Consider the following 23,714-nt stretch of genomic DNA (forward strand, 5'->3'; position numbering starts at 1 on the left):
GATAGAGGAAGAAGCAGAAAAGAAGGACGAAAAAGGAAAAAAAGGATGAAAAAATGAGAGGAAGACAAATAAGATGAGAAAGGAAGAAGAAAATTGTTGTGGTTTAGCCCCAGCCAGCAACTGGGAGCACATGGCTGCTTGCTCAGTTCTCTGCACCCTCCCTGGTTGGAAGAAAAGGAGACTTGGGAAACAAAAGGGAAAACTTGTGGTTTGGGGAAAAAGAAAACACAACCGAAACCCCAAAACCAACAATTTAAGGGAACAGCAAAGGAAGAGATAAACATCAACCACAATAATAACAGTAAAAGAATACAGAAAGCGAGGGATACAAAATGCAATCATTCAGCTCCCAGAAAACCAACGCTCAGCCCACTCTCTAGCAGCGATCACCTGAGCAGTGATTCCCTCCCACAGGTAGCTCCCCAAGTTATATTTGGGGCATAATGTTGTATGGTATCGAATCTCCCTTTGTCTAGTTTGAGTCAGCTGTCCTGGCTGTGTCCCTTCCCAGCTTCCAGTGAAAATTATGTATTCCAGAGGAATCCGGGACACAAAGGAAGGATTCTATGCACAGAAGCAGCAGGAAGGAAGCTGACAACGAGGAGAAAAATAGGAAGAAATCAGAAGATGACAAGAACGCGCCCACCTTAACTCTAGACAGCCCCAGCCTCGGTTAAAGTACTGCGCTCCGGAGCAGCTGCCCGATAGTTAGTGCTGATGTCTCTGTCTTTCACGTCCTCGGCTGCGGCAAGGATGAGAACGAGGCAAGGAAAGTGCATGGCAGGACATGAATGAGAAGAGGATGGAAGAAAAGAAAGAGAAACAGAAAAAAAAGTAGGAAAGAGAAAGAAGAAAGAGAGAACGAAGAAAAATAATCGAGGGAAGAAAGGAAGAAGGTAAAAGAATATATGCAATAAAAAGCAAGTAAGCATCAAAAGAGAAATAGAGAGAAAAAATGAGAGAGGAAAAAAATGAAAGAAGGAAAAAAAAGAAGAAAGTAGAAAAGAAGAAATGGAAAAAAAAAAAGAAAAGAAGAGGGGAAAAAAAGCAAAACGAAGAGAAAAAAAAAAAAAAGAAAAAAGAAAATAGAAGAGAGAAGAGGAAGAGCCAAGAAGGGAACTGAGCAGCGCGGGTACGATGGTGGGAGCGTGTGCGGCGGCGGAGCAGCACACGGTGTCGCTGCAGGCTCAGAAACGGCGGCCGAGCGTCTCGGCGGCTCCGCCCCGGTGCGGCGGAGAGCCCGGCTGTGAGCGCGGGGGGGCGGCGCGGGGCAGGCAGGAGAGCCAGTGCGTCCGGGCGGCAGCGGGGAGCCGTGCGGGGCCCGGGCGGGTGGCGGCGGCGGCGGTGGCAGCGATGTGCGTGTGGTGGTGGCCCGTGGTGTGGGTGCTGGTGGTGCAGGCGGCCTGGGCGCTGGTCGGCGGGCAGGTGCGGTACTCGGTGCCGGAGGAAGCCAAGGCCGGGACGGTGGTGGGGCGTCTGGCGCAGGACCTGGGTCTGGAGGCGGGCGAGGCGGAGGCGCGGCGGCTGCGGCTGGTGTCGCAGGGCCGGCGGGCGAGCGTGGAGGTGAGCGGGGCGAGCGGGGCGCTGGTGGTGAGCTCGCGGCTGGACCGGGAGGAGCTGTGCGGGAAGAGCGCGCCGTGCGCCCTGCGCCTGGAGGTGCTGGTGGAGCGGCCGCTGCGCGTGTTCCACGTGGAGCTGGAGGTCACCGACATCAACGACAACGCCCCGCTCTTCCCCGCAGCCCGGAGAAACCTCAGCATCGCGGAATTGTCGGTGCCGGGGTCTCGGTTCCCTCTGGAGGGTGCGTCCGATGCAGATATTGGATCTAATGCGCAGCTCTCCTACACACTCAGTAACAGCGAGCACTTTACTCTTGATGTTAAATCTTCTGAGGATAATAGGAAATCCCTGTTTCTGGTGCTCGCGAAATCTCTGGACCGTGAGACGCTGCCTGTGCACCGGTTGGTGCTGACGGCGAGTGACGGGGGCCGGCCGTCTCTGACGGGCACCATGGAGCTGGTGATCTCGGTGATGGACGCGAACGACAACGCGCCCCAGTTCAACCAGTCAGTGTACAAAGTGCAGCTGCCCGAGAACGCTGCAGAGGGGACGCTGCTGATGCGACTGAATGCCACGGATCCGGATGAAGGTCTCAACAGAGAGTTTTCTTACAGCATCGTCAGTTCGGTTCCTGCTGGTAACACAGATTTATTCAGCATTGATCCGAAGACCGGCGCGATCAGACTGACGGGTCTTTTAGATTTTGAAGCTGTCAATTTACACGAGTTGCAAATTGAAGCGAGAGACAAAGGGACGCCGCCGCTGTCGGGTCACTGCATCATGGAGCTTGAGGTGTTGGACGTGAACGACAACGCTCCGGAGGTGTGGGTGACGTCGCTGTCGGTGCCGGTGCCGGAGGACGCGTCGGTGGGGACGGTGGTGGCGCTGCTGAGCGTGTCAGACCGGGACTCGGGGCCGAACGGTCACGTGCGCTGCGCGGTGTGGCCGGCGGCGCCGTTCGGTCTGGTGTCGACGTTCGCGGGGTCGTACTCGCTGGTGCTGCGGGAGGCGCTGGACCGGGAGCGGGTGTCGGAGTACGAGGTGGAGGTGCGGGCGGAGGACGGCGGGTCGCCGTCGCTGCGCGGGCGTCGCGGGCTGCGGGTGCCGGTGTCGGACGTGAACGACAACGCGCCGGCGTTCGCGCAGGCCGTGTACACGGTGCTGGTGCGGGAGAACAACGCGGCGGGCGCGGAGCTGGCGCGTCTGTGGGCGCGGGACCCGGACGAGGCGGCCAACGGGCGCGTGCGGTACTCGGTGTGGGAGGGCGGCGTGGGCGGTGTCGCGTCGGCGGGCGGGGGGTGGCGTCCGGCGTCGAGCTACGTGTCGGTGGACGCGGAGAGCGGGCGTCTGTGGGCGCTGCAGCCGTTGGACTACGAGGAGGTGCAGGTGCTGCAGTTCGAGGTGCGGGCGGTGGACGCGGGGGAGCCGCCGCTGTGCGGCAACGCCACGGTGCAGCTGTTCGTGGTGGACGAGAACGACAACGCGCCGGCGCTGCTGGCGTCTGGAAGCGGCGGGCCGGGGCCCGGGGTGTCGGGCGAGGCGGCGTCGGGGCCGGACTCGGGGGCGCTGTGGGCATGGGCGGCGTGGGGGGCGCCGGCGGGGCAGGTGGTGGCGAAGATCCGCGCGGTGGACGCGGACTCGGGCTACAACGCGTGGCTGCGCTACGAGCTGTGGGAGCCGCGGGGGAAGGGCCCGTTCCGCGTGGGGCTGTACAGCGGCGAGGTGAGCACGGCGCGGGCGCTGGAGGAGGCGGACGGCCCGCGGCACAGGCTGGTGATCGTGGTGCGGGACCACGGGGAGCCGGCGCACTCGGCCACGGCCACGCTCAGCGTGTCGCTGGTGGAGGGCGTCGAGGCGGCGCTGGCGGCTGCGGGCTCGTCGTCGTCATTTGGGGCGGCGCTGCGTCCGGCGGAGGGCGGCGCGGCCGCGACAGGAGCGGCGGCGGCGACGACGAACGTGTGGCTGGTGGTGGCCATCTGCGCGGTGTCGAGCCTGTTCCTGCTGGCGGTGGTGCTGTACGGGGCGTCGCGCTGGGCGCCGCGGGCGGGCGTGCTGTCGGGGCCCGGGCCGGCGACGCTGGTGTGCGCCAGCGAAGTGGGGAGCTGGTCGTACTCGCAGCGCCAGAGCCGGAGCCTGTGCGTGGCGGACGGCGCAGGCAAGAGCGACCTGATGGTTTTCAGCCCCAACTTCCCGCCGCCGCCCGGCCCCGCGGCGAAGGAGACGCAGCCGGAACCGCCCGCTCTCCTGGACACGGTCAGTGGCTATTCCTGCCTCGCCTTTCGCCCCTTCCGCGACGCGCCTTCGCCCTTGTCGCCTTTCTCGCTTATCTCCCGCCTCTGTCAGTTCTCTCCTGCTCCCTGGGTATTCGGTGCTGCGAGTCGGGCTGAGCCTCCGGGGCCCGCGGTGGTTAGTGCTTGGCAGGTGCTGATTCTCTGCCGCCTGCAGTGTCCTTCGTGTCTTTTTCTCTGCAAACTGTTACACCAGTGCAGGATTTTTTACACCACTTTCTCTTCTTTCTGGTCACCTGAATTGCTGTAGCTGTTTCTTTTTTTTAATAGCGTCACGACCTCAATGGCAATAGCTTCTCGTGATGGTTTACTCCTTTATTTCTATTTTAGTTGTGATAAAGTAGGCTGGTGTTTTGTTTAGCACCTCCTTTTAGTGGAAAAGCCTGACGTGTATGGGAAATATGACATCATAAATTGGAACTGAATGTATGTCTGGAAATGTCCAGTCCAAACCAGTTCTGAAAGGCAGACATCTTTAAGTCGGATGGGTTTTCTCACAGTCTTGTCTTATTTAGTTTTTCATGTCTTTGATCCTTGTAATTCTTCATGGCACTTGTGCTTTGAAGACCTCTATTGTCTTCACTCATAGTCTCTTTTAACATGAGGATGTCCTAAATCTTTGGTCATCTTGCTGGTTGCCTCTGAAACTCTTCCTGGTCTCCCCTTTTCTTACCTTTTTTAAAGAAGGGGAGGACCTCGACAAAATATTGTGTGGTTTTGAGCCTTTTATATATACTGCTTTGAAACTGGGTCCATCTTTTTGAAATACCCTGTAGTGTTGACTGCTTGCTTTCAGAATTTGTATGCCTTGCCATGATTGTGGTTCACTGTCTTGTAGTCTCTTTGGATGAGGTTTACCTCAAGAGAATACTGTGAGGGTTCAGGTTTAATTTCTGTTTCCACCTTTACAGAGGTGGGTACAGAAACACTGGCAATGAAGGAGGGATGTGAGAGGCTGGACAAAACCTATTTGCTTTTCCAGCCTGCTCCCCTGAAATTCTGAGCAGTGATCCTTGAACTTGGCTCTGACAGTGGAGACCTGGAAATAAATCAAAACATTCGCTAGAACAGCAACAGTTGTAATTAAAGATGATCTATCGACAGATCTGTCTGTATTTTTTTAGCATTTGGTATCTTTATTTTGGTTTTGTCCACCTGTTGCATCGCTGATGCTTCTGTGGCGGAACCAGCAAATCACTACCATGTGAAATCATCTGTTTCGTGAGGCTGCCTGGTCTGTGTGGTGGGGTAGGAGGAAGAGTTCGTAGTTGTGTAGAGAAAGGGCCCTGGTGTCTTTATGAGTGGATGAGGTGGTGGCCTGGGAACATGTAAACCAAACTGTACCTTACCAGAGCAGTGGTGCAGCCCTTTTGTGTTGTTTTCAGTTATGGCATGTGTAGATGATACAATGTATAATTCAGCAGCTCATCTGCAACAGTAATGGGCACGTTATTTTTCTGTGCTGTGAATGCCTACCTGCCTAAGAAGGTAAGAAAGAACTTATCAGTCACTGTGCAGCTACAAGTGAGGAATACAACTTAAAGGAAGTACTTTACTGAGTCACATAAAGTCTACTACAGAGCTCAGATTCCCCAAGCTATTTCACGCTTCCAAGACATATTGTGCTGGGTGAGTTACGTTTGGACTGACATATATGGTTAGGGACTGATGGAATTAAAAGTCTTTGGACTTCATGTGCGTTGCTAGTTTCTTAAGCTTAACTTATATTTCAAAAGGCAAAACCCATTCTGTTATGGACAGACACATTTTAAGAAAAGTATGATCGCCTGATGTTAGTATTTGTGGTATGAAAACCAAGGAGAGTGCATGGGGTTCTCAGCTACATCACTGCCACAAAGCCACGAAAAAGTAAGCCATTTCTACCCGTTTCTACTGCGGCACTAGACACAAATAAATTCCATGTAAATCTATGTCTTCTGGATACCTGAGTACTTACCATAGATGGCAGATCAAGGATACAGTCTTCTACAGAGGAAAGAGATGAACTCTCTTCATAAATAAATAAGTAAATAAGGAAACTGAGTTACTTCTCTTCGACAACATGTAGAGAAGACAAAGTCAGGAAGTCAGAAGTGGATTCGGTTCTTTTCAGTTAAGACCTTCTCAGGTTTGAGTCCTGGGCTAACGTAGGTCTTTAGGAAACATTTTGGCAAGTATGTATCAAGTGAAGTGCCTTTAAGGAGAAGAGGAGAAGAACGAGAGGAGAAGAACAAGAAGAGGAGAAGAGGAGAGGAGAAGAAAGAAGAGAAGAGAAGAGAAGAGAAGAGAAGAGAGAAGAGAAGAGAAGAGAAGAGAAGAGAAGAGAAGAGAAGAGAAGAGAAGAGAGAGAAGAGAAGAGAAGAGAAGAGAAGAGAAGAGAAGAGAAGAGAAGAGAAGAGAAGAGAAGAGAAGAGAAGAGAAGAGAAGAGAGAGAAGAACCATCTGCCGAGCGGCCGGAGCCACGACCAGTCTTTCCCGGAGCGGAGCGCCGCAGCGGGGCACGATCAGAGGACGGGAGACGGCTGCTCGCAGAAGGAGCTGCAGTGGGACACCAGGTGTCGCTGTTGGCCGCGAAGACGCAGAGAAGAAACAGCAGCTCCGCCTCGAGCCGCTGTCACGGTGCCGTCAGCGGGTGGGTGGTGGCGAGAGGCAGAATGCGGTGGGCTGGGACGAGCGGGGCGGTGGAACACGGAGCGAGACCCCGCGCATGCCGGGGATGCCTTAAGGCGGGCGTCCGGGCGGCAGCGGGGAGCCGTGCGGGGCCCGGGCGGGTAGCGGCGATGGGCGAGTGGTGGGGGCCCGTGGTGCGGGTGCTGGTGCTGCAGGCGGCCTGGGCGCTGGTCGGCGGGCAGGTGCGGTACTCGGTGCCGGAGGAAGCCAAGGCCGGGACGGTGGTGGGGCGTCTGGCGCAGGACCTGGGCCTGGAGGCGGGCGAGGCGGAGGCGCGGCGGCTGCGGCTGGTGTCGCAGGGCCGGCGGGCGAGCGTGGAGGTGAGCGGGGCGAGCGGGGCGCTGGTGGTGAGCTCGCGGCTGGACCGGGAGGAGCTGTGCGGGAAGAGCGCGCCGTGCGCCCTGCGCCTGGAGGTGCTGGTGGAGCGGCCGCTGCGCGTGTTCCACGTGGAGCTGGAGGTCACCGACATCAACGACAACGCCCCGCTCTTCCGCGTGAGGGAGGAAGCCTTTACCATCGCGGAATCGTCTCTGCCGGCGTCTCAGTTTCCTCTGGAGGGCGCGTCGGATGCAGATATCGGAGCAAATGCGCAGCTCTCCTATAACCTCAGCCCCACTGAGCATTTCACTCTTGATCATCAGGGGAATAACGAACAGAGAGCGTCTTTGGCTCTTATTCTAACGAAACCGCTGGACCGTGAGACGCTGCCTGTGCACCGGTTGGTGCTGACGGCGAGTGACGGGGGCCGGCCGTCTCTGACGGGCACGATGGAGCTGGTGATCTCGGTGCTGGACGCTAACGACAACGCGCCTCAGTTTAACCAGTCTGTGTATAATGTAAAAGTTTTAGAAGGTTCAGAACCCGGGACTCTATTATTAACGCTTAGTGCCACAGATTTGGACGAAGGAATCAATAGTGATATTATTTATTTATTTAGTAGGCACGTTACTGCAGAAATTAAAGAAATGTTCGCTATCGACGAAAAGAACGGAGAAATCAGACTCCGAGGAAAGTTAGACTACGAAGAAATGGACAGTTACGAAGTCACAGTAGAAGCAAGAGACAAAGGGACTCCCGCTCTATCGGGACACTGCAAGGTGTTGGTGGAAGTGCTGGACGTGAACGACAACGCTCCGGAGGTTTGGGTGACGTCGCTGTCGGTGCCAGTGCCGGAGGACGCGTCAGTGGGGACGGTGGTGGCGCTGCTGAGCGTGTCGGACCGGGACTCGGGGGCGAACGGTCGCGTGCGCTGCGCGGTGTGGCCGGCGGCGCCGTTCGGTCTGGTGTCGACGTTCGCGGGGTCGTACTCGCTGGTGCTGCGGGAGGCGCTGGACCGGGAGCGGGTGTCGGAGTACGAGGTGGAGGTGCGGGCGGAGGACGGCGGGTCGCCGTCGCTGCGCGGGCGTCGCGGGCTGCGGGTGCCGGTGTCGGACGTGAACGACAACGCGCCGGCGTTCGCGCAGGCGGTGTACACGGTGCTGGCGCGGGAGAACAACGCGGCGGGCGCGGAGCTGGCGCGTCTGTGGGCGCGGGACCCGGACGAGGCGGCCAACGGGCGCGTGCGGTACTCGGTGTGGGAGGGCGGCGTGGGCGGTGTCGCGTCGGCGGGCGGGGGGTGGCGTCCGGCGTCGAGCTACGTGTCGGTGGACGCGGAGAGCGGGCGCCTGTGGGCGCTGCAGCCGTTGGACTACGAGGAGGTGCAGGTGCTGCAGTTCGAGGTGCGGGCGGTGGACGCGGGGGAGCCGCCGCTGTGCGGCAACGCCACGGTGCAGCTGTTCGTGGTGGACGAGAACGACAACGCGCCGGCGCTGCTGGCGTCTGGAAGCGGCGGGCCGGGGCCCGGGGTGTCGGGCGAGGCGGCGTCGGGGCCGGACTCGGGGGCGCTGTGGGCGTGGGCGGCGTGGGGGTCGCCGGCGGGGCAGGTGGTGGCGAAGATCCGCGCGGTGGACGCGGACTCGGGCTACAACGCGTGGCTGCGCTACGAGCTGTGGGAGCCGCGGGGGAAGGGCCCGTTCCGCGTGGGGCTGTACAGCGGCGAGGTGAGCACGGCGCGGGCGCTGGAGGAGGCGGACGGCCCGCGGCAGAGGCTGGTGATCGTGGTGCGGGACCACGGGGAGCCGGCGCACTCGGCCACGGCCACGCTGAGCGTGTCGCTGGTGGAGGGCGCCGAGGCGGCGCTGACGGCCGCGGGCTCGTCGTCGTCATCAGGGGCGGGGCTGCGTCCGGCGGAGGGCGGCGCGGCAGCGACAGGAGCGGCGGCGACGACGACGAATGTGTGGCTGGTGGTGGCCATCTGCGCGGTGTCGAGCCTGTTCCTGCTGGCGGTGGTGCTGTACGGGGCGTCACGGTGGGCGCCGCGGGCGGGCGTGCTGTCGGGGCCCGGGCCGGCGACGCTGGTGTGCGCCAGCGAAGTGGGGAGCTGGTCGTACTCGCAGCGCCAGAGCCGGAGCTTGTGCGTGGCGGACGGTGCGGGCAAGAGCGACCTGATGGTTTTCAGCCCCAACTTCCCGCCGCCGCCCGGCCCCGCGGCAGAGAACGGGTCTGGTGGGAAGGGTCCATCGCTGTCCCCACTTGCTCCAGCAGTGGTAAGTGTATTCGCAATTTTTTTTGTGTGTTCTTGCGTCCGACGTTACGATTAAAGGTATTTTTAACGTTGTAAGTTTTCCGCCCTCCTCTCCTTCCTAGTCTGAAATGACAGTAATAGGTTTTGCCAGATCTTCTATTTCGTGTTTGATTTTTTTTTTTTTTTTTTTGAGGTTTTCAATGTGTGAAATCCCTCAGGAAGTACCTGGGAGTTTGGTAGCTCCCGCATGACGACTGTAATTAGTGTACTAATTATCTTCGAAGCCTGGTGTAGTTACGGTTCAGTGAATATTGTGTTCACGTGCAGTAAGGATCGTTTTGGTTTTTGTTGATTCAGACCCTCGCTGGTTGTTGGGTTTCACCAGTCTTTAGAAGGTAAAAGACGTGCTTTGCTAGTTATTCAGTGGGAAGGAGAAACGTTGGTCGAGCTCCTGAGTATTGTTCTAACTGCAAGTTCGGTGAAAATGTGGGGGAATGTGGAGTGAGGCATAGGATGCCTTATGAAAAAGTGGAGAATTGCTTGAGGACGGGAGTGCTCTCCGGTTTCCTTGCGCCTCTCCCTGCGACCTGATCTCACTTTCTTCCTGCTGTTGTGGCGTCTGTTCTGCCTCAGCCACCCCAGAAACGTGCTGTGGAGAGTTGAAAATTTTTATGTTGATGTATCACTCTTCTTCCTGCTGCGCGTTTAGTTCACCAGACACACGTTTGAAGAACTAACATACTGTTGTTTTGTTTTTTTTTTTTTTTTTGGTCAAAGTGATATCTTTACCACGGCGTATTTTCTTTTAGAAACGTATATCTTGTTGGGTTTTGTACTAATGGATGTGTTTTACACAAACGAAGTGGACTAAAAAATAAAATCGGAAGACGTTGGTTCCAAAGTTACAAGAACGGTACTTAAAGGTTACGGAAATCCAGTAAAGAACGTTTAAAACTTCACGTCGGTCTTGGGAGAAAAAAAAAATCGTTTGAGTAGGTTATCTCGTACTGGTACATAGAAAAATGTGAACGTTTCCCACGAATTTCTTTTTCCTTCCTGCATTTGTTTTAGATTTAGTAAGGGCTTTACGTTTGAGTTCTTTGTGTATTAGCTGGGGTTTGTGTTTCTAGTCTCCTTTGATCGTGTCCGATAGCTGATGTGTGTAAAGGGAGTGGGTCATCACCTGTTAAGTATGAGCGAATTACTTTCGCATGTGATTAGCAAGGCTTATCCCAGGGCTGCCGCTTTCTTTTCTTCATTCACGGATGCGAAAGAAGGCAGGAATGGCAAACAGCGATCTCCTTAAGGGGAAGCTCCTAATTAAGTTTTTAAGAAGGTTTAATTCTGTAGAAGAGGGCGGAAAAGCACAGCATTTGCCCACAGGTGTGAAAAGAAACTAGTTTCCTTGAGCTATGATTAAGGGCGATGTGCAGTCTCTCAATGCGATCGTTTGGGGCAGGGGAAGTGTGGGCTTTTGTATAGTTTCTCTGACTGCAGTGATGAACGGAAGATCTGAACGGGATTTGTTATAGACGTACACTGCCAGGAAGTATTTCAGTGTTTCTTTTAGAAAGGTAAAGCAATCTTAACTGCAAAAACAGAGCTCGTGGATGCTTTTAATTCGTAGCATAGTCTGGGCAGGAGTCGTGAACAGAAGGCACTAGAATTTCCAGTCAGTGTCTTGAATAAAAGAGAACAATTTCGCGCAGGACTGCCTGTCGCTGCAAACTCAGGCTCTCAGTCCTGCCTCATATTGTGTTGCAGAACGATGCTTCTGATGTTACCGAGCACGGTGGCGGCAGCCGGCTGCGCTGTCGAGCGCTTCCGTGGGCGGCTCTGAGGGCGGAAGGGGCGGGGCGCGGCTGCGGAGCCGCGGCGGCAGCTCCGGCACCGCCGTGGTGGCCGGAGGTTGTTTTGCAGCCTCAAAGCTGAGGATTTTATAGGCAGGGAAATACTCGGTAGGACTGCCAGAGGAGTGATGAGAGACGCCGGATGTTCAGCTCGGAGCTGCTCTGCCGCACGAACGGGAACGGGTTCCCAGTACCCGCAGTCGCTGGTGCCCCCCGGCAGGTTCCGCCGAGCCTGGTCGTTTGTAACTGGGGGTAAATAGGACAGTCTCCACCCTCGTGTTCAAGAGAGGTTGATTCTTGACTGCGATATAGCTAACGTTGTAAGTCGGTATTTCTGTGGCTTGATGTGGAGTAACGAGGATTTTCGTGGGGTTCCTTGAAATCTAGAAATCCTCTGCCTACGACATTGTTCTGGGCTCCTTTTAGTCATCTCCGCTCCCGCTGTCCCCACGTAGCAGCTGCGAGCTCCAGTGGCTTGTTGAAGGGTATCCCGACATCGCTGCCCGCTCTGCCAGCCCGCACGGGCTGCATTCGCGGAGCGGGGCGAGGGGAGAGTCGGAGCTGCGGTACCAACAGCGGATGAGCCCCGTGCTGCGGTGCGGCGGGTCGGGGGGGCTCCCACGGGGGACAGCGCGGGTTGCTTGCCACGCCGAGTCCCTAGTGGGAGGGGCCTGGTGATTCATGTTGCTGGGGAAATGTCCTTGCGCTCATCTCTGCCCGGAGGAGCCCACATGAGAGGGGCGCTACCGGGGTCCCTGCACTTCCGTCGGCGGCTCCGCGCTGGCCATTTGTGCTCGGTCCGAGGAGGTTCTCCTGTTTGTGGCTCCGGGCTTCCTTAGTCTGTAGGCACTTTCTATTTACTGTCGGGCTCCTGTCAGTGTACGAGCTTTTCACGTGGTCCTTTCCGGGTGGAAATGAGGGCTGGGGCTGCCGGTCGGGCCGGTGCAGCTGCCGCTGCGGGGCTTTCATCGGTTCCGCTCGCAGGAGAAACCGCCGGGCTGCCGCTCCGTCTGCTCTCCCGAGCGGATTCAGCCGCTTCTACTGTCTCCTGCTGAATCTCCGTGTCCCGGTTTGGCATCAACCGGCCCCCCGGCGCCCCTGGGATTTTCCCAGGCCTGAGTACTGAGCGGACCGTGTTTGCTCTTAGCAAACCTCCGCCGAAGGCAGCGCTCCGCGTCTGCACGGCGTCTGGTGCATTGCCCGTGAACGCAGAGCCTTTAAATAATCACTGACGTAGATTATGATATTCAAACACGAGTGTGGTGCAGCCATGTGCTCAACACCTCCGAGGGAACCTGGTTTTACTATTCACCTTTTTTTGTGCCTTTGCTCGCTTAACAATTTTCTCTTGCCACTACTATTGTTTCAAGCACAATGCGCATAGTCATTAGTCCAGCTTATTGCCCGAAAAGGGAATGATTAGTTGAAAAATATAAAACAGGGCAGGTGAAAGAGTACGTGAGGAGTGCTCGGGGCTCAGGGGCTGTGTAAATGCAGCGGTGTAGCTGCCTGTTGGGTGGAGGGACGTGGAGGAAATGTTCTGTGAGCATGTTGTGGAAAGGGAGATGATGAGAGGGGTTGTGTAGTGGTGGGTGAGACCGCGGAAGTCCCAGACCATGCCATCGGCATCACGAAGAACTGAATGACTCAGTTCAAACCGGCTTTAAGATTGGGTCAAATTGAGGGAAGAGACTAGGGAACTGTTTGGAGATGGCAGATTGAAGGCAAACGCGAGATCAGAGACGAAGGATTTTAAACAGTGGCTACATTATCTGTTGTGATACCAAGGAAAGTGTCTACATTAAAGGTGTTTAATGCGATTGATATGCAAATAACGTAATTAGGGTAAGCTACTTGAGATGGAGAGGAGACCTTTCATAGAATCACAATGTTAGGGATTGGAAGGGACCTGGAAAGTTCATCCAGTCTGATCCCCCCCGCCGGAGCAGGAACACTCAGATGAGGTTACACAGGAAGGTGTCCAGGTGGGTTTGAATGTCTGCAGAGAAGGAGACTCCACAACCTCCCTGGGCAGCCTGGGCCAGGCTCCGGCACCCTCACTGGGAGGAAGTTTCTTCTCAAATTTAAGTGGAACCTTTTGTGTTCCAGTTTATACCCATTACCCCTTGTCCTGTCATTGATTGTCACTGAGAAGAGCCTGGCTCCATCCTCCTGACACTCACCCTTTAAATATTTATAAACATTAATGAGGTTGCCCCTCAGTCTCCTCCAAGCTAAAGAAACCCAGCTCCTTCAGATTTTGAGATCGGAGATCCTGAAAAGAGGGATTAAGTGGAATGGCAGCCAAACGAGAGCGACAGTGGAGAAAGTGAGTGGAAAGGCACCCATGAGACCCCTGGTGCAGCTGGATATGAGATGTAGAGCACAAACACACAGGGAGGAATGGGCCTGGGACTCTTGAGCAGAGCAGTGGCTTCATGGACAGGGCAAGACTGGCTTCCTCCCCCATGGCACAATGGTATTACTCCCTTCATGGCAGCACTGGCTGTGGTCTAACTGGCCCTGGATATTTAATATTACTTAGCACTGGATTTTGACCACGATCCAGAGCTGTCTGCCTGGGCAGTGTATGGATCAGGTCCTCATCCAGACTGGACTGGGAAGCTGGTGTAGTAGAAACTGGGTGTTGAGGTGGCGCTGGGGATGTCACTGTCCACAGCAGAGAGTGGAAAAGGACAATAGGACAAGGGATGCCAAAATGCTGAAGCAGACTTGTAAGGTTTAAAAGTGGTGTTAAAAAGAAAGAAAATCAAAGGCGGGTTCCCTTCAAGCTCTGCAATCAAAGATTAGGCAACACTACAAAATAAAAGATGCAGCAAGAAGCTGAAGAAGTTATTTCAGATGGTAAATGAGTAGTAAATTAGTGAATTAAAGGCAAAATTGGTGTAGGCTGCCAGATGCTTCTAAAAGGTGAGTACATATTGGAAAGAGGCACATGTACAATTACTTTGACTGATCTTGGCCAGTTTCTTAAGCAGTTTCTTCTGGCACTGCTGGTATTTCAGGCACCAGTATGCACAACCACAGCTTCTATTCTAATGGTAAGATTTTAAAAAAATCTGCCTTTGAGTGTGGTTATTTGTTCAGCAGTTCTTGGGTGAGTAGAATCTGTGTGTTTTACCTGTGTGTGTACCTAGGACACCAACACCTGTCTGCCCCAGCCTTCCAAGGCCAAGCGCAAGGTCAATGTTAAGAGGAATTTATCAGTCTTTTCTGTGACTTTAGTGGGTTTTATTGCACTAGTTCCAGGTGTTTATAATGACTGTGCATCACTACAGAGCAGTAAAACCAGCAACTTTTTAATATGTTGTAGATGATGTCATATCCTGGCAGAAATGGGGCCTAGGGAATATTTGGGGCAGAGAAGGGTGTCTTAGATAACAGTTTATGGTGGATAAGTGGGAACTGGAGATTTGTGCAGTTAACAAGCTAAAAGACCAGGTAAATAGTATACCATAAATATTTACATTGTATACTGTGTGTGCAATAGTCCATTGGCTAAATTTGCATAGTGTGTGAATTAAGGTGGAGGCACACCAGCTCTGCAGCTCCTGCACTCAGCTTGTCCTCCCCACTCCGCTCTCTCTGTACCCCTTCACCTCCCACCTATAACAGGTGCTGTAGCGTCAACACAGTAGAAGTGAAATGCAACATTCAGATACTACTGGCGTTAAAAAGTCATAATATCCACAAATACTTGTGCTGGGGCTGAACAAGGTTTGCTCTAGTGCCGACAGGAGAGGAACCTCGCTGCGAGGTTTTGCTGCGTTGTGAGATTACAAACAGATGTATTTATTTATTAATGTAATGTACGACTTTGGCCGTGCTCCTCATTTTCTCCTATTTTGAAAGGCCTTGATATTATGAATAGTTGAAATGTTCTTCTTCACTTGATCAGAAATTCTCAGCTGCATAAGGAAGCACAGTGAACATGAGAAGGGTTAAGATCTGTCCTTGTAGCACGTTCAGAGCCTCTTGCTTTTGATCAATCAGGATCTCAGGATAATAAACTCTCACGGAAGGAAGCTGGAAATGGAGGTGGCTGGAAGGGTTGTCAGGGCTAAATTACTGCTGAAGGTCATTCCAGGAAGATTTTCCAGGAAGGTATTTTGAAATGCTTTCTGCCATCTCCTGCCAGCTTAGGGGTAGTTGCTAACTGTGCCATCAATGCTGAATGTCAGGGGAGCAGAGAGCTTTGATTTTATTTTTTTTTTAAATTTATTTTATTTTTTTTGGTCACACGTGATCTGCTATCTCTGTTTGGTGTCTGTGTTTCTCCGTATAGTTGCTGGGTTTGTCCTAAATGCAAGACTTTTCTGGCACTGTTATTTACTTCTCTACAAGTAATTTGACTGCTGCAGCCTCCCACTTTCCCCTGCCCACCTAAGCCGTCCCCATCCTGCTTTGGTGAGCTGGATGGGAGCTCGTCTGTGGCTGTGGGTGATCAAACTGGGGTCTGTCAGAGGAGAAATCCTTCTTCTCTCCAATAATCCGTGTTATTTTACATTGTCTAGACGGTAAAGCAGGAAAGAGGCTTTTTATTTTTTTTTTCTTTCTGCATTTTTCTTTCCTTCCTTTTTTAAAAAAAAAGTTTAACAGGGTAGAGTCGACTGCCTCCTTTAATTGTGCTCTTAAAGCCCCTCTGGGAAATGTTTTGCTCAGCTGGAGCATGTCTGGACTGTGCTGACCCATGTTTAGCCAATGCCTGTCACTTCTCATCCACGTTTCTCTTCCACCGCGCTACTCTGACAGTCTCTCTCTGCCCCTCCTGCAAGGGAAGGAGAGGGAGGGAGCGGGGTCTGCTCCGCGTCTCCTCCATGGAAATATATCCAAGATACCCGTGCCGCGGGGACGTGGAGTCCCCCCTGGATCTCCGTGGGCGTTAAAGAAAAAGAAAGGGGGGGTTGGGGGGCGGAAGACACTTCCCCCCCCCCTTTTTTTTTTCCGGAGCGCAGCCGCCTCCCCCGACGGCGCAGGTATCACCGCCGCCTCTAGGTGGCGACACAACCGCCACCCGTGTGTAAGAGGCGCACACGGTCCCGCCGCACCGGTCACAGAGAGCGGCGGCGGCGGGCGCAGCGCAGCGGAGCTGCCGCCTCTCCCCGCACGGCAGCCGGCGGGGCGGGGGGGGGGGCGGTGTGTGCGTGAAGCCACCGGGGTGCCTCCCGTCAACTTGTCGCCTCGCCCGCCCGTGCGCCCCGGTGGCCGTTGGCTTCGCGCTGGGAACTTCAAAGGGGTTCTGCTGAAATTCTGGATTATGTTCCTGCTGAGCCGGTCTGCGGGGAGCTGAGCCGGGAGAGGAAGAATGCGGGGCTATTTAATGGTGTTCTGCCTTATTTGCTGCACCGCGAACGGGCAAGTTGTGTATTCCATCGCTGAGGAAACGGAGAGTGGAGCATCTGTTGGGAACATAGCGAAGGATTTAGGAATAGATGCAGCTACACTTTCAGCTCGGAAATTTCGCATGATCACCAGTTCAAGTAAGCAATATTTTAATATAAATGCAAGCACGGGGGCTTTGTCTGTTAACGAGCCCATAGACAGAGAACAGCTTTGTGAATTAAAGTCTGCTTGTCTTCTGAATTATGAACTCGTGTTAGAGAACCCTTTAGAGCTTTATAGGATGGAATTTAAAGTCTTGGACATAAATGACAATTCTCCCAGCTTTCCTTTAAGCGAATATCATATAAACGTGCCTGAGTTCCTGTCACCTGGGGCACGGTTTACACTCCCCAATGCCCAGGATCTTGATGAAGGTACCAACAGTGTCCAGAATTATACTCTGAGCCCTGATGAACATTTCCATTTGGAAATGCAGACACGCGGGGACGGGAGTAAATATCCTGAATTGGTGCTGAAGAAAGCCTTAGACAGGGAGCAGCAAGCCACTCACAGACTTGTCCTTATAGCCAAAGATGGTGGGAATCCTCCAAAGTCCGGCGATGTCCCGGTCATTGTGACTGTGCTGGATACCAATGACAATGCACCAGAATTTGAGCACTCAGTCTACAAGGCGAGTATCTTGGAAAACTCTCCCAGTGGCACTTTGGTAGTGCAAGTGCATGCCACGGACTTGGATGAAGGTCCAAATGGAGAGGTCAGGTATTCATTTAGCAATACTACTTCTGCTGATCTGCAGCGAATGTTCTTAATTCACCCACACACTGGAGAGGTGACAGTCAATGGTGCTTTAGCTGTTCAGAGACCTCTCCTTGAAATGCTTATTGAGGCAAGGGATAACGGGGCATTTGGCTTGTCCAGCACAGCTAAGCTGCTGGTAGAAGTCACTGATGTGAACAATCATGGTCCAGAGATAACAATTACATCCCTTTCCAGTCCCATTCCTGAGGATGCTGTTCCTGGCACAGTGATAGCTCTGCTGAGTATTATGGATAAGGACCCTGGGGAGAACGGGAAAGTAACCTGCCAGATCCCTGATAACCTTCCCTTCCAGTTAAAGCCTTCCCTTGAAAACTACTACAGCCTGGTCACAAGCGGGCTTCTGGACCGAGAGCTGATCAGTGGGTACAACGTCACCATTACTGCCACTGACTTGGGCTCTCCACCCATCACCACTCAGAAGACGCTTTGGGTGCAGATTTCTGATGTCAATGATAACGCTCCTGTCTTCAGTGCTGACACATTTGATGTGTTTGTGGAGGAGAACAATCCACTTGGTGCTTTTCTCTACCAGGTCTCAGCATCTGACCCTGACATGGGAGAGAACGGACGGGTCACTTACATGCTCAGGAATTCCACAGTTGCAGGCAGTGCTCTGGCCAGCTTTTTGTCTGTGAGCTTGGCCAATGGGAGCATCTATGCAACACGTGCCTTTGACTTTGAGCAGCTTAGGAACTTCAGTTTCCAAGTGGAAGCCAAGGACAGTGGGTCACCAGCCTTGAGTGCTGCCATAACTGTGAATGTTTACATCTCAGACCAGAATGACAATGCCCCAGCCATCCTGTACCCCACCAGCCAGAATGGCTCAGTAGCTGTGGAAGTTGTGCCCCGCCTGGCTGATGAGGACTACCTGGTGACCAAAGTGGTAGCAGATGATGAGGACAACGCGCAGAACGCTTGGCTTTCCTATCACCTTGCCCACTCCTCCGACTCCACGCTGTTCCGCTTGGCACCACACTCCGGTGAGCTGCGCACCATGCGCTCCATGCGCTCCACCGACTTCCTCAAGCACAAGGTGGTTGTGATGGTGCGGGACCATGGGGATCCACCACTCTCCTCTACCGTGACGGTGGGCATCTTGCTGGCTGACACCCTGCCCCAGGCACTGCCGGACTTTGATGACAGCGGCGAGCCACCACCACTGCTCAACGCTACAAACATCTACTTGATTGTTTCCCTTGCCTGTGTCTCCTGCATATTTGCGGCATTCCTCCTCTTTCTTGCCATTGTGCGACTGTGCCGCTGCCAGACTTGCTGCTGCAGCAGCTGCTGCTGCCCAGCTGATGATTATAGAAAGTATTGCTATAGCGTGCACATGCTTCCCAGCTCCCACCTCCCACCAGACATGCTGGAGGTCACTGGTGTGGGTAAACTGACCCATACCTACTTGTACAGGGCATCTGTAGGTCTTGGGCCTGGTAATGGCAACGTCCCAAATGGTCATGCTGGGAATGTTCCCAGTGGTTCGAGGTTACAGGTGCCAGGACCCTGCATCCAAGTGCAGCGTGTCCAAAGTGATCGGTTGAGTGCTGTCCTTGTGGTAAGTACTTCTTCCTTTCACTTTTTGTCTCCCAGGCACATGACCTTGTGTCTTCACTGGGTTGCTGTCAGTGTGGAAGAAGGTACTGAGGGTATTTGCAGGAGAGCAGGTGTCATTTCATGGCACCTGGAGGAAACTTCAGTTCCTTTTATATCTTTCCTAAAACAAAGATCTCTTTGGGTGAAACATGGTCATGGGATGACAAAAGATATCTTTTTTTTTCCCCACAAATATTTAGGACTTTCAGACATAACTGAAAGTAAAGATGACAGTGAAAACTAAATACTTTGCAAGCTGAGCCACTGTCCTTAGATAGTTAAGTAAGGGCATGATAAGAGTCTGTGCAAGTACCTGATCCATGAGTGGTTCTAAACTACACTGTACAGAGCCTGTGATTGTAGTGTTGTTTTTGTTTTGTTTTGGTTTGGTTTTTTTTAAGTTATTTTTTTATCCTCCAATGATTCCGTTTTTTTCATTGAGGGGTGGGTCATTTGCTGAGCTAAGATGCTGCTTTGCAATGCCCAGGGTAAGCCTGTGGTGGACTAGGAGGAATTCAATATCCAGCATCTCCAAGAAACATATTTTGTAGTGCTCATTTGTCTTTCCAAGCAACTAATAGTTTTTTTTTTTTTTTTAATCTAAAATAATTCTATTCTGAGCTTCTGACCAGGCTGGTTTCTTCTCAGTAGTGTGTTGGGTGACTTTGCAGGAGAGAATATCTATCTTTGATCACGGTGTGGGGTTACAAGGTGGTTATGTCTGCAGGTCTGATCTGCTGGGAGTTGCTGTGTCACTCGTCCAAGATTCAGTTCACTTATACGCCGAATAACACTAGTTGTATTTTTAATAGGTGTTGTGAGTCATCTTTATATTTTTGTGAAGTTTTGAGATGTTTTGCCCGCAGACTGTCAGATTTCCTTAGTGAACACAACAGTAACTAACTGTTGGCTCTGTCTAGGCCAGTACTCTGTGGTAACAGCTGTTCCAGATGTTTCTAAGGCAAATGTAAGAACCCATGTTACTCAAACATGGTATAATCTTCTTCCTGCAGTTGTTTTTATCCTAATTTACAATTACTAGAGCTTGTCCTAAGTCTGTAACCATTATGTTTATTTTCATTTTTGGAATCAGTCTTGTACCTTTAAATAAATGTAAATGCCAGCCCCTTTTTGAACCTTTATGTAAGGGTAGCTTCAGCAACTTCTTTGGATAATCAAATACATATTCAGCTATATAGCAATTCCTTTTATAACACTGGAATTTCCAAGCAGTGATTTTTTTAGTAAGTTTTCCCATGTTCTAGAAAAGATTCCTGATTTGCTCTTAACTATGCAATTAGTTTATCATGCCTTCTCTTATTTGTCTGTTGATAAGGTGAAATGGTTTCTGGGTTGTCTGGGTTTTTTTTTTTTTGGTGGGTGGGGGGCGGGGATGAGTTTCTCCTCTTTTGTATCATTTTTCTCTTTCTCCTCTCTTTTATGAATATATTTTTCACATAAATCCTACTGTCAAGGAAAGATCTTCTCTCAAATATTTGTTATTTGACTTACTCATGACGGTTCACCTAGTATTTAATCAAAGTCATAATTCCTTTAAAGGTTCATTCTTTGTAGTGGCAGAGTTGCGCACGTCTTGGGTCCCTCACTGTGCAAAGGGGGGTGGTGGAATAAATCTTGCAAAAGCAGAAGCATTGATATCTTTCAGTAAGAAATGGTAGACTCCAGGAAAGTATCAGTTGGCAGTATGTAGAGAAGAATTTGTGCCTAATGCATTGGTATGCTTTGGGAATATCATTGATTATTTTGAGGATCTGAATTAAAAAAAAAAGGCTGAATTAGAACCTGTGTAATGGGGAGCTAAAAACCTTTTTGGCAATCTCTTAACGCAGCAGCTGGCTGCAAGAACCCTGTATGTGTCTTGAGGGCATATCTTTGGCTGGAGAGTAGCTCATAATTGCAAAACGTTTATAACAAAGATGATATACAAACCAAACCAACAAACCCACAAACAAGCAAACCACCCTGGTACAACTAATTTCCATGTTTCTATTGACCAGGATCTTGAAGTTCAGGTTACCAACACATTAATGGTCTGAATAATTAAATTAAAAAAGCAAAAGTATCACTGATCTCTGTAACGAGAACAACCAACCTGTATCTCCTTACATCTTGTTGTATTTCAGTCATTCAGGTGAATTTTAAAACTTGAAACATGAGACACCTTTTTAGGAGCTTTTGATAGTGGGCAAAATAAATCTGGGATGTCACCTTTGGGTATTTTATTTTCTTAGCTGCCAATATGCAGAAATGGGTAAGCACAGACGTGACCTACGTAGCAAACCCAAAGGCTATTCAGTAATTGAGCTGAGATGCGGAACAGAGGCAGAGAGTGTGAAAATTTCTCCGCCCTCAGAAACAGAAGGAAATCAGTCATTATGAATTTGGTGCTGATGATTGTGGTGGCTAGGAGAGTAATGTGAGTGTATTTGGAGGTGGTGGAAGGGAGAGTGACGGAAGGACTACTGGCTGTGCTACTGTGCTGTATTGGAGACAAATCAGTGGGATTACTATATATGTTTGTATGCAATTGACATATTTCTTGCAAAATTTGCAAGTTGTTATAATGGCATTAATATTCAAATAATCAGGAGTGGGTAGAAGCTGCAGTTTCTGTACCTTCATTTCTGTACATGCTTTAGATTCACCAAGATTTAAAATAAAGCATAATTATGTTAGAGATGCTTAGAAAGGAGTTTCCAGTAATTTGAAGTAGGAAAGAGAATTGTCACTCATTCTTCAAAACTCTTCTATAGTGCAAATCTCTGTGGACTTAAAGATGATTTCTATGCAGATAGATCATAATTCCTTTATTAGTGAGGAATATTTTCAACCATTTTATATTAAAATGAGAGGATTATAATTTTTCAGTGTTTACCAATAGAAATTTCAGTAAAAAATTTAAGTTTGGGTGTTGACTAAGTTTTGTCTTGAAGTGCTTTCAGGCTGCCCCATTTGGAGTTAAAAATATAACCATATGGGACCATTTGAAGGAGGGATCTTTCCCCTCTGAGGACGGATCTTTGCATTGATCCCTAAGAATATGAATGGAACAAAAAGAAAGCATTAATTATTTAAAAGGGACTGGAAGCAACTCCATACTTATAATTCAAGGCACTGGGACCTACTCCAAAACTGTAATTTTAGGAGCACTTATATGTCCTTGATTATTTTTTTTTATGGGGGGGGGGGGGGCGGAATTACAGTTTTTAGTACATGTAAGATAGAAAAAATGTCTGTACATATCAAAAGTTAATTGAAATTCAAGAAGTTAAATGTATTTAAAAATTTTCGGTTAACTTTGTTCTTGGTCTTGATGTGCTTGATTGGCTTGAATGATTTTTACATGTGCAGACACATGAGACCCTTTTGTGCTTTTACATCTTCTATATAGGTTGGAGCCAAAAATAGCACTATGTATGGCCATAATAGCAGTGTAGTAAACTGTAATTGTATCTCTTTCAGTATTTTGATGTGTCTTTCTGTAATGTAGCTTTAATAAAAGCATGTTACATGGCTGTGCTACTGTGCTGTATTGGAGACAAATCAGTGGGATTACTAAAGCAAGCAGTAGTTCACTGAGTATTTCTGGGATCATGATGTGACCGTGGGTTGTTACAGTTCCTTTGTTTGCTTGCATTGCCCATTGTGCTACAAAAAAGGCCTGTAAGATATTTCCACATTCAGAGTGTAGTGACCTCTCGATGACTTGGCATTCAATATTTAGGTTACGTCCAAAAATAGACACAAACCTAGCAATGGAGTGTATTTCTTGCTAAACTGTGATAGTAGTGGAATAATTTTGTGCAACGTGGCGTGCATTTCCAGTGACCAAAATGGATGCACTTACCTTGAGACAGCGGCGTGCAATCTAGGCTGAACTGCTGCAGGCTAAGCATCAGTGGCTTACTCACACGAGTAAAGACCAGCCATGTAAGTAAGCCCTCCTGCATCTTGTTCTCATGGGAGCATCCCCCATAATGTAGCCATATGTAAGTGTGAAGCACCTTCCGAATTTTTTCTGTCTGTGCTGGTAACAACCTGCCCAGAACCAACAGTCTTATACCCACATTGTAAGAATTCGGTTGTGTAGGCAGAATTCTTGGCTACAGAAGTTACTCTTGGGGTCAGGCCAAGAAAATCACAGAGCAACGATCAAAGACAATTCAGCAGGGGAATCTACTGTTGACTTTCCTCTTTCTGACCACTCCGATTACCTTTTACAAAGAAGGATGCAGCTTCAACGTTCAGCAAAAAAACCCAGTGTTTGGGAAAGGCTACGAATGCCTGGGCTGAAACTTTACTTGTCTGATGTCTGCCTTGGAGTATTATTTTTAGAGGTGGTGGAAGGGAGAGTGACGGAAGGACTAGCTTGGGACAAGGGGCTTGAGGGGATGTGGAGAGTAATGTGAGTGTATTTGGAGGTGGTGGAAGGGAGAGTGACGGAAGGACTAGCTTGGGACAAGGGGCTTGAGGGGATGTGGAGAGTAATGTGAGTGTATTTGAAGGTGCATAAGGCAAAGGAAATGATGGGCAGGGAAGGGTGGGATTGGATGCTGAGGGAGGGTAGGAATGAGAAGTAATTCCTGTAAGAAAGCATAGAACAAGAAAACACAATTTGTATCAAGTCCAGTCCTTTCCTATATCAGCCACCATTTAATCTTAGATCATATTCAGATATTTAAATTTTAATTGTAAAAATACTCATTTTAATTGCAAAATTCACTAGGTGGTGTCCAGTATTCCTACTGGAAAGTTATTCCCCTAGGGCTCTGAAACCCTCTTCTAACATCCTGCCAACAATTCTTTGCTATGAATTTGTAGATATTTGGTTTTGTACGAGCAGTATCTTTTCAGTATAAGTAGATCTTTTGCCCCTTTGAGGCTTGCTTGCTTTATAGTTTAGAGAGCAACCACATCTTTTTTTAGGCTTTGTTTGGCTAAGCTAAACAAGTCAACCTCTTTCAGTCTTTTTCTAAGGTCACC

The 23,714-nt window shown here is 50.9% G+C and overlaps 2 protein-coding genes across 2 annotated transcripts; both read left to right on the forward strand.

Moving 5' to 3' along the window:
* Positions 1 to 504: 504 nt before the first annotated feature.
* On the forward strand, positions 505 to 6,573 carry LOC308045839 (protocadherin alpha-2-like; the record flags this gene model as incomplete). Its single annotated transcript, XM_080353348.1, has 2 exons — positions 505 to 3,898; positions 6,425 to 6,573. The coding sequence occupies exons 1-2, from the start codon at positions 1,138 to 1,140 to the stop codon at positions 6,571 to 6,573; spliced, it is 2,910 nt and encodes a 969-aa protein (XP_080209474.1). The 5' UTR covers positions 505 to 1,137.
* Positions 6,574 to 6,628: 55 nt separating this feature from the next.
* On the forward strand, positions 6,629 to 18,715 carry LOC308045840 (protocadherin alpha-9-like; the record flags this gene model as incomplete). The annotated part of the gene is made up of 5 exons (XM_080353349.1): positions 6,629 to 9,139; positions 10,846 to 10,907; positions 11,387 to 11,527; positions 16,629 to 18,550; positions 18,708 to 18,715. The coding sequence occupies 5 exons, from the start codon at positions 6,629 to 6,631 to the stop codon at positions 18,713 to 18,715; spliced, it is 4,644 nt and encodes a 1,547-aa protein (XP_080209475.1).
* Positions 18,716 to 23,714: the final 4,999 nt, after the last annotated feature.

Source organism: Nesoenas mayeri (genome assembly GCF_963082525.1).
Source record: "Nesoenas mayeri genome assembly, chromosome: 14".
NCBI classification, from domain to species: domain Eukaryota; kingdom Metazoa; phylum Chordata; class Aves; order Columbiformes; family Columbidae; genus Nesoenas; species Nesoenas mayeri.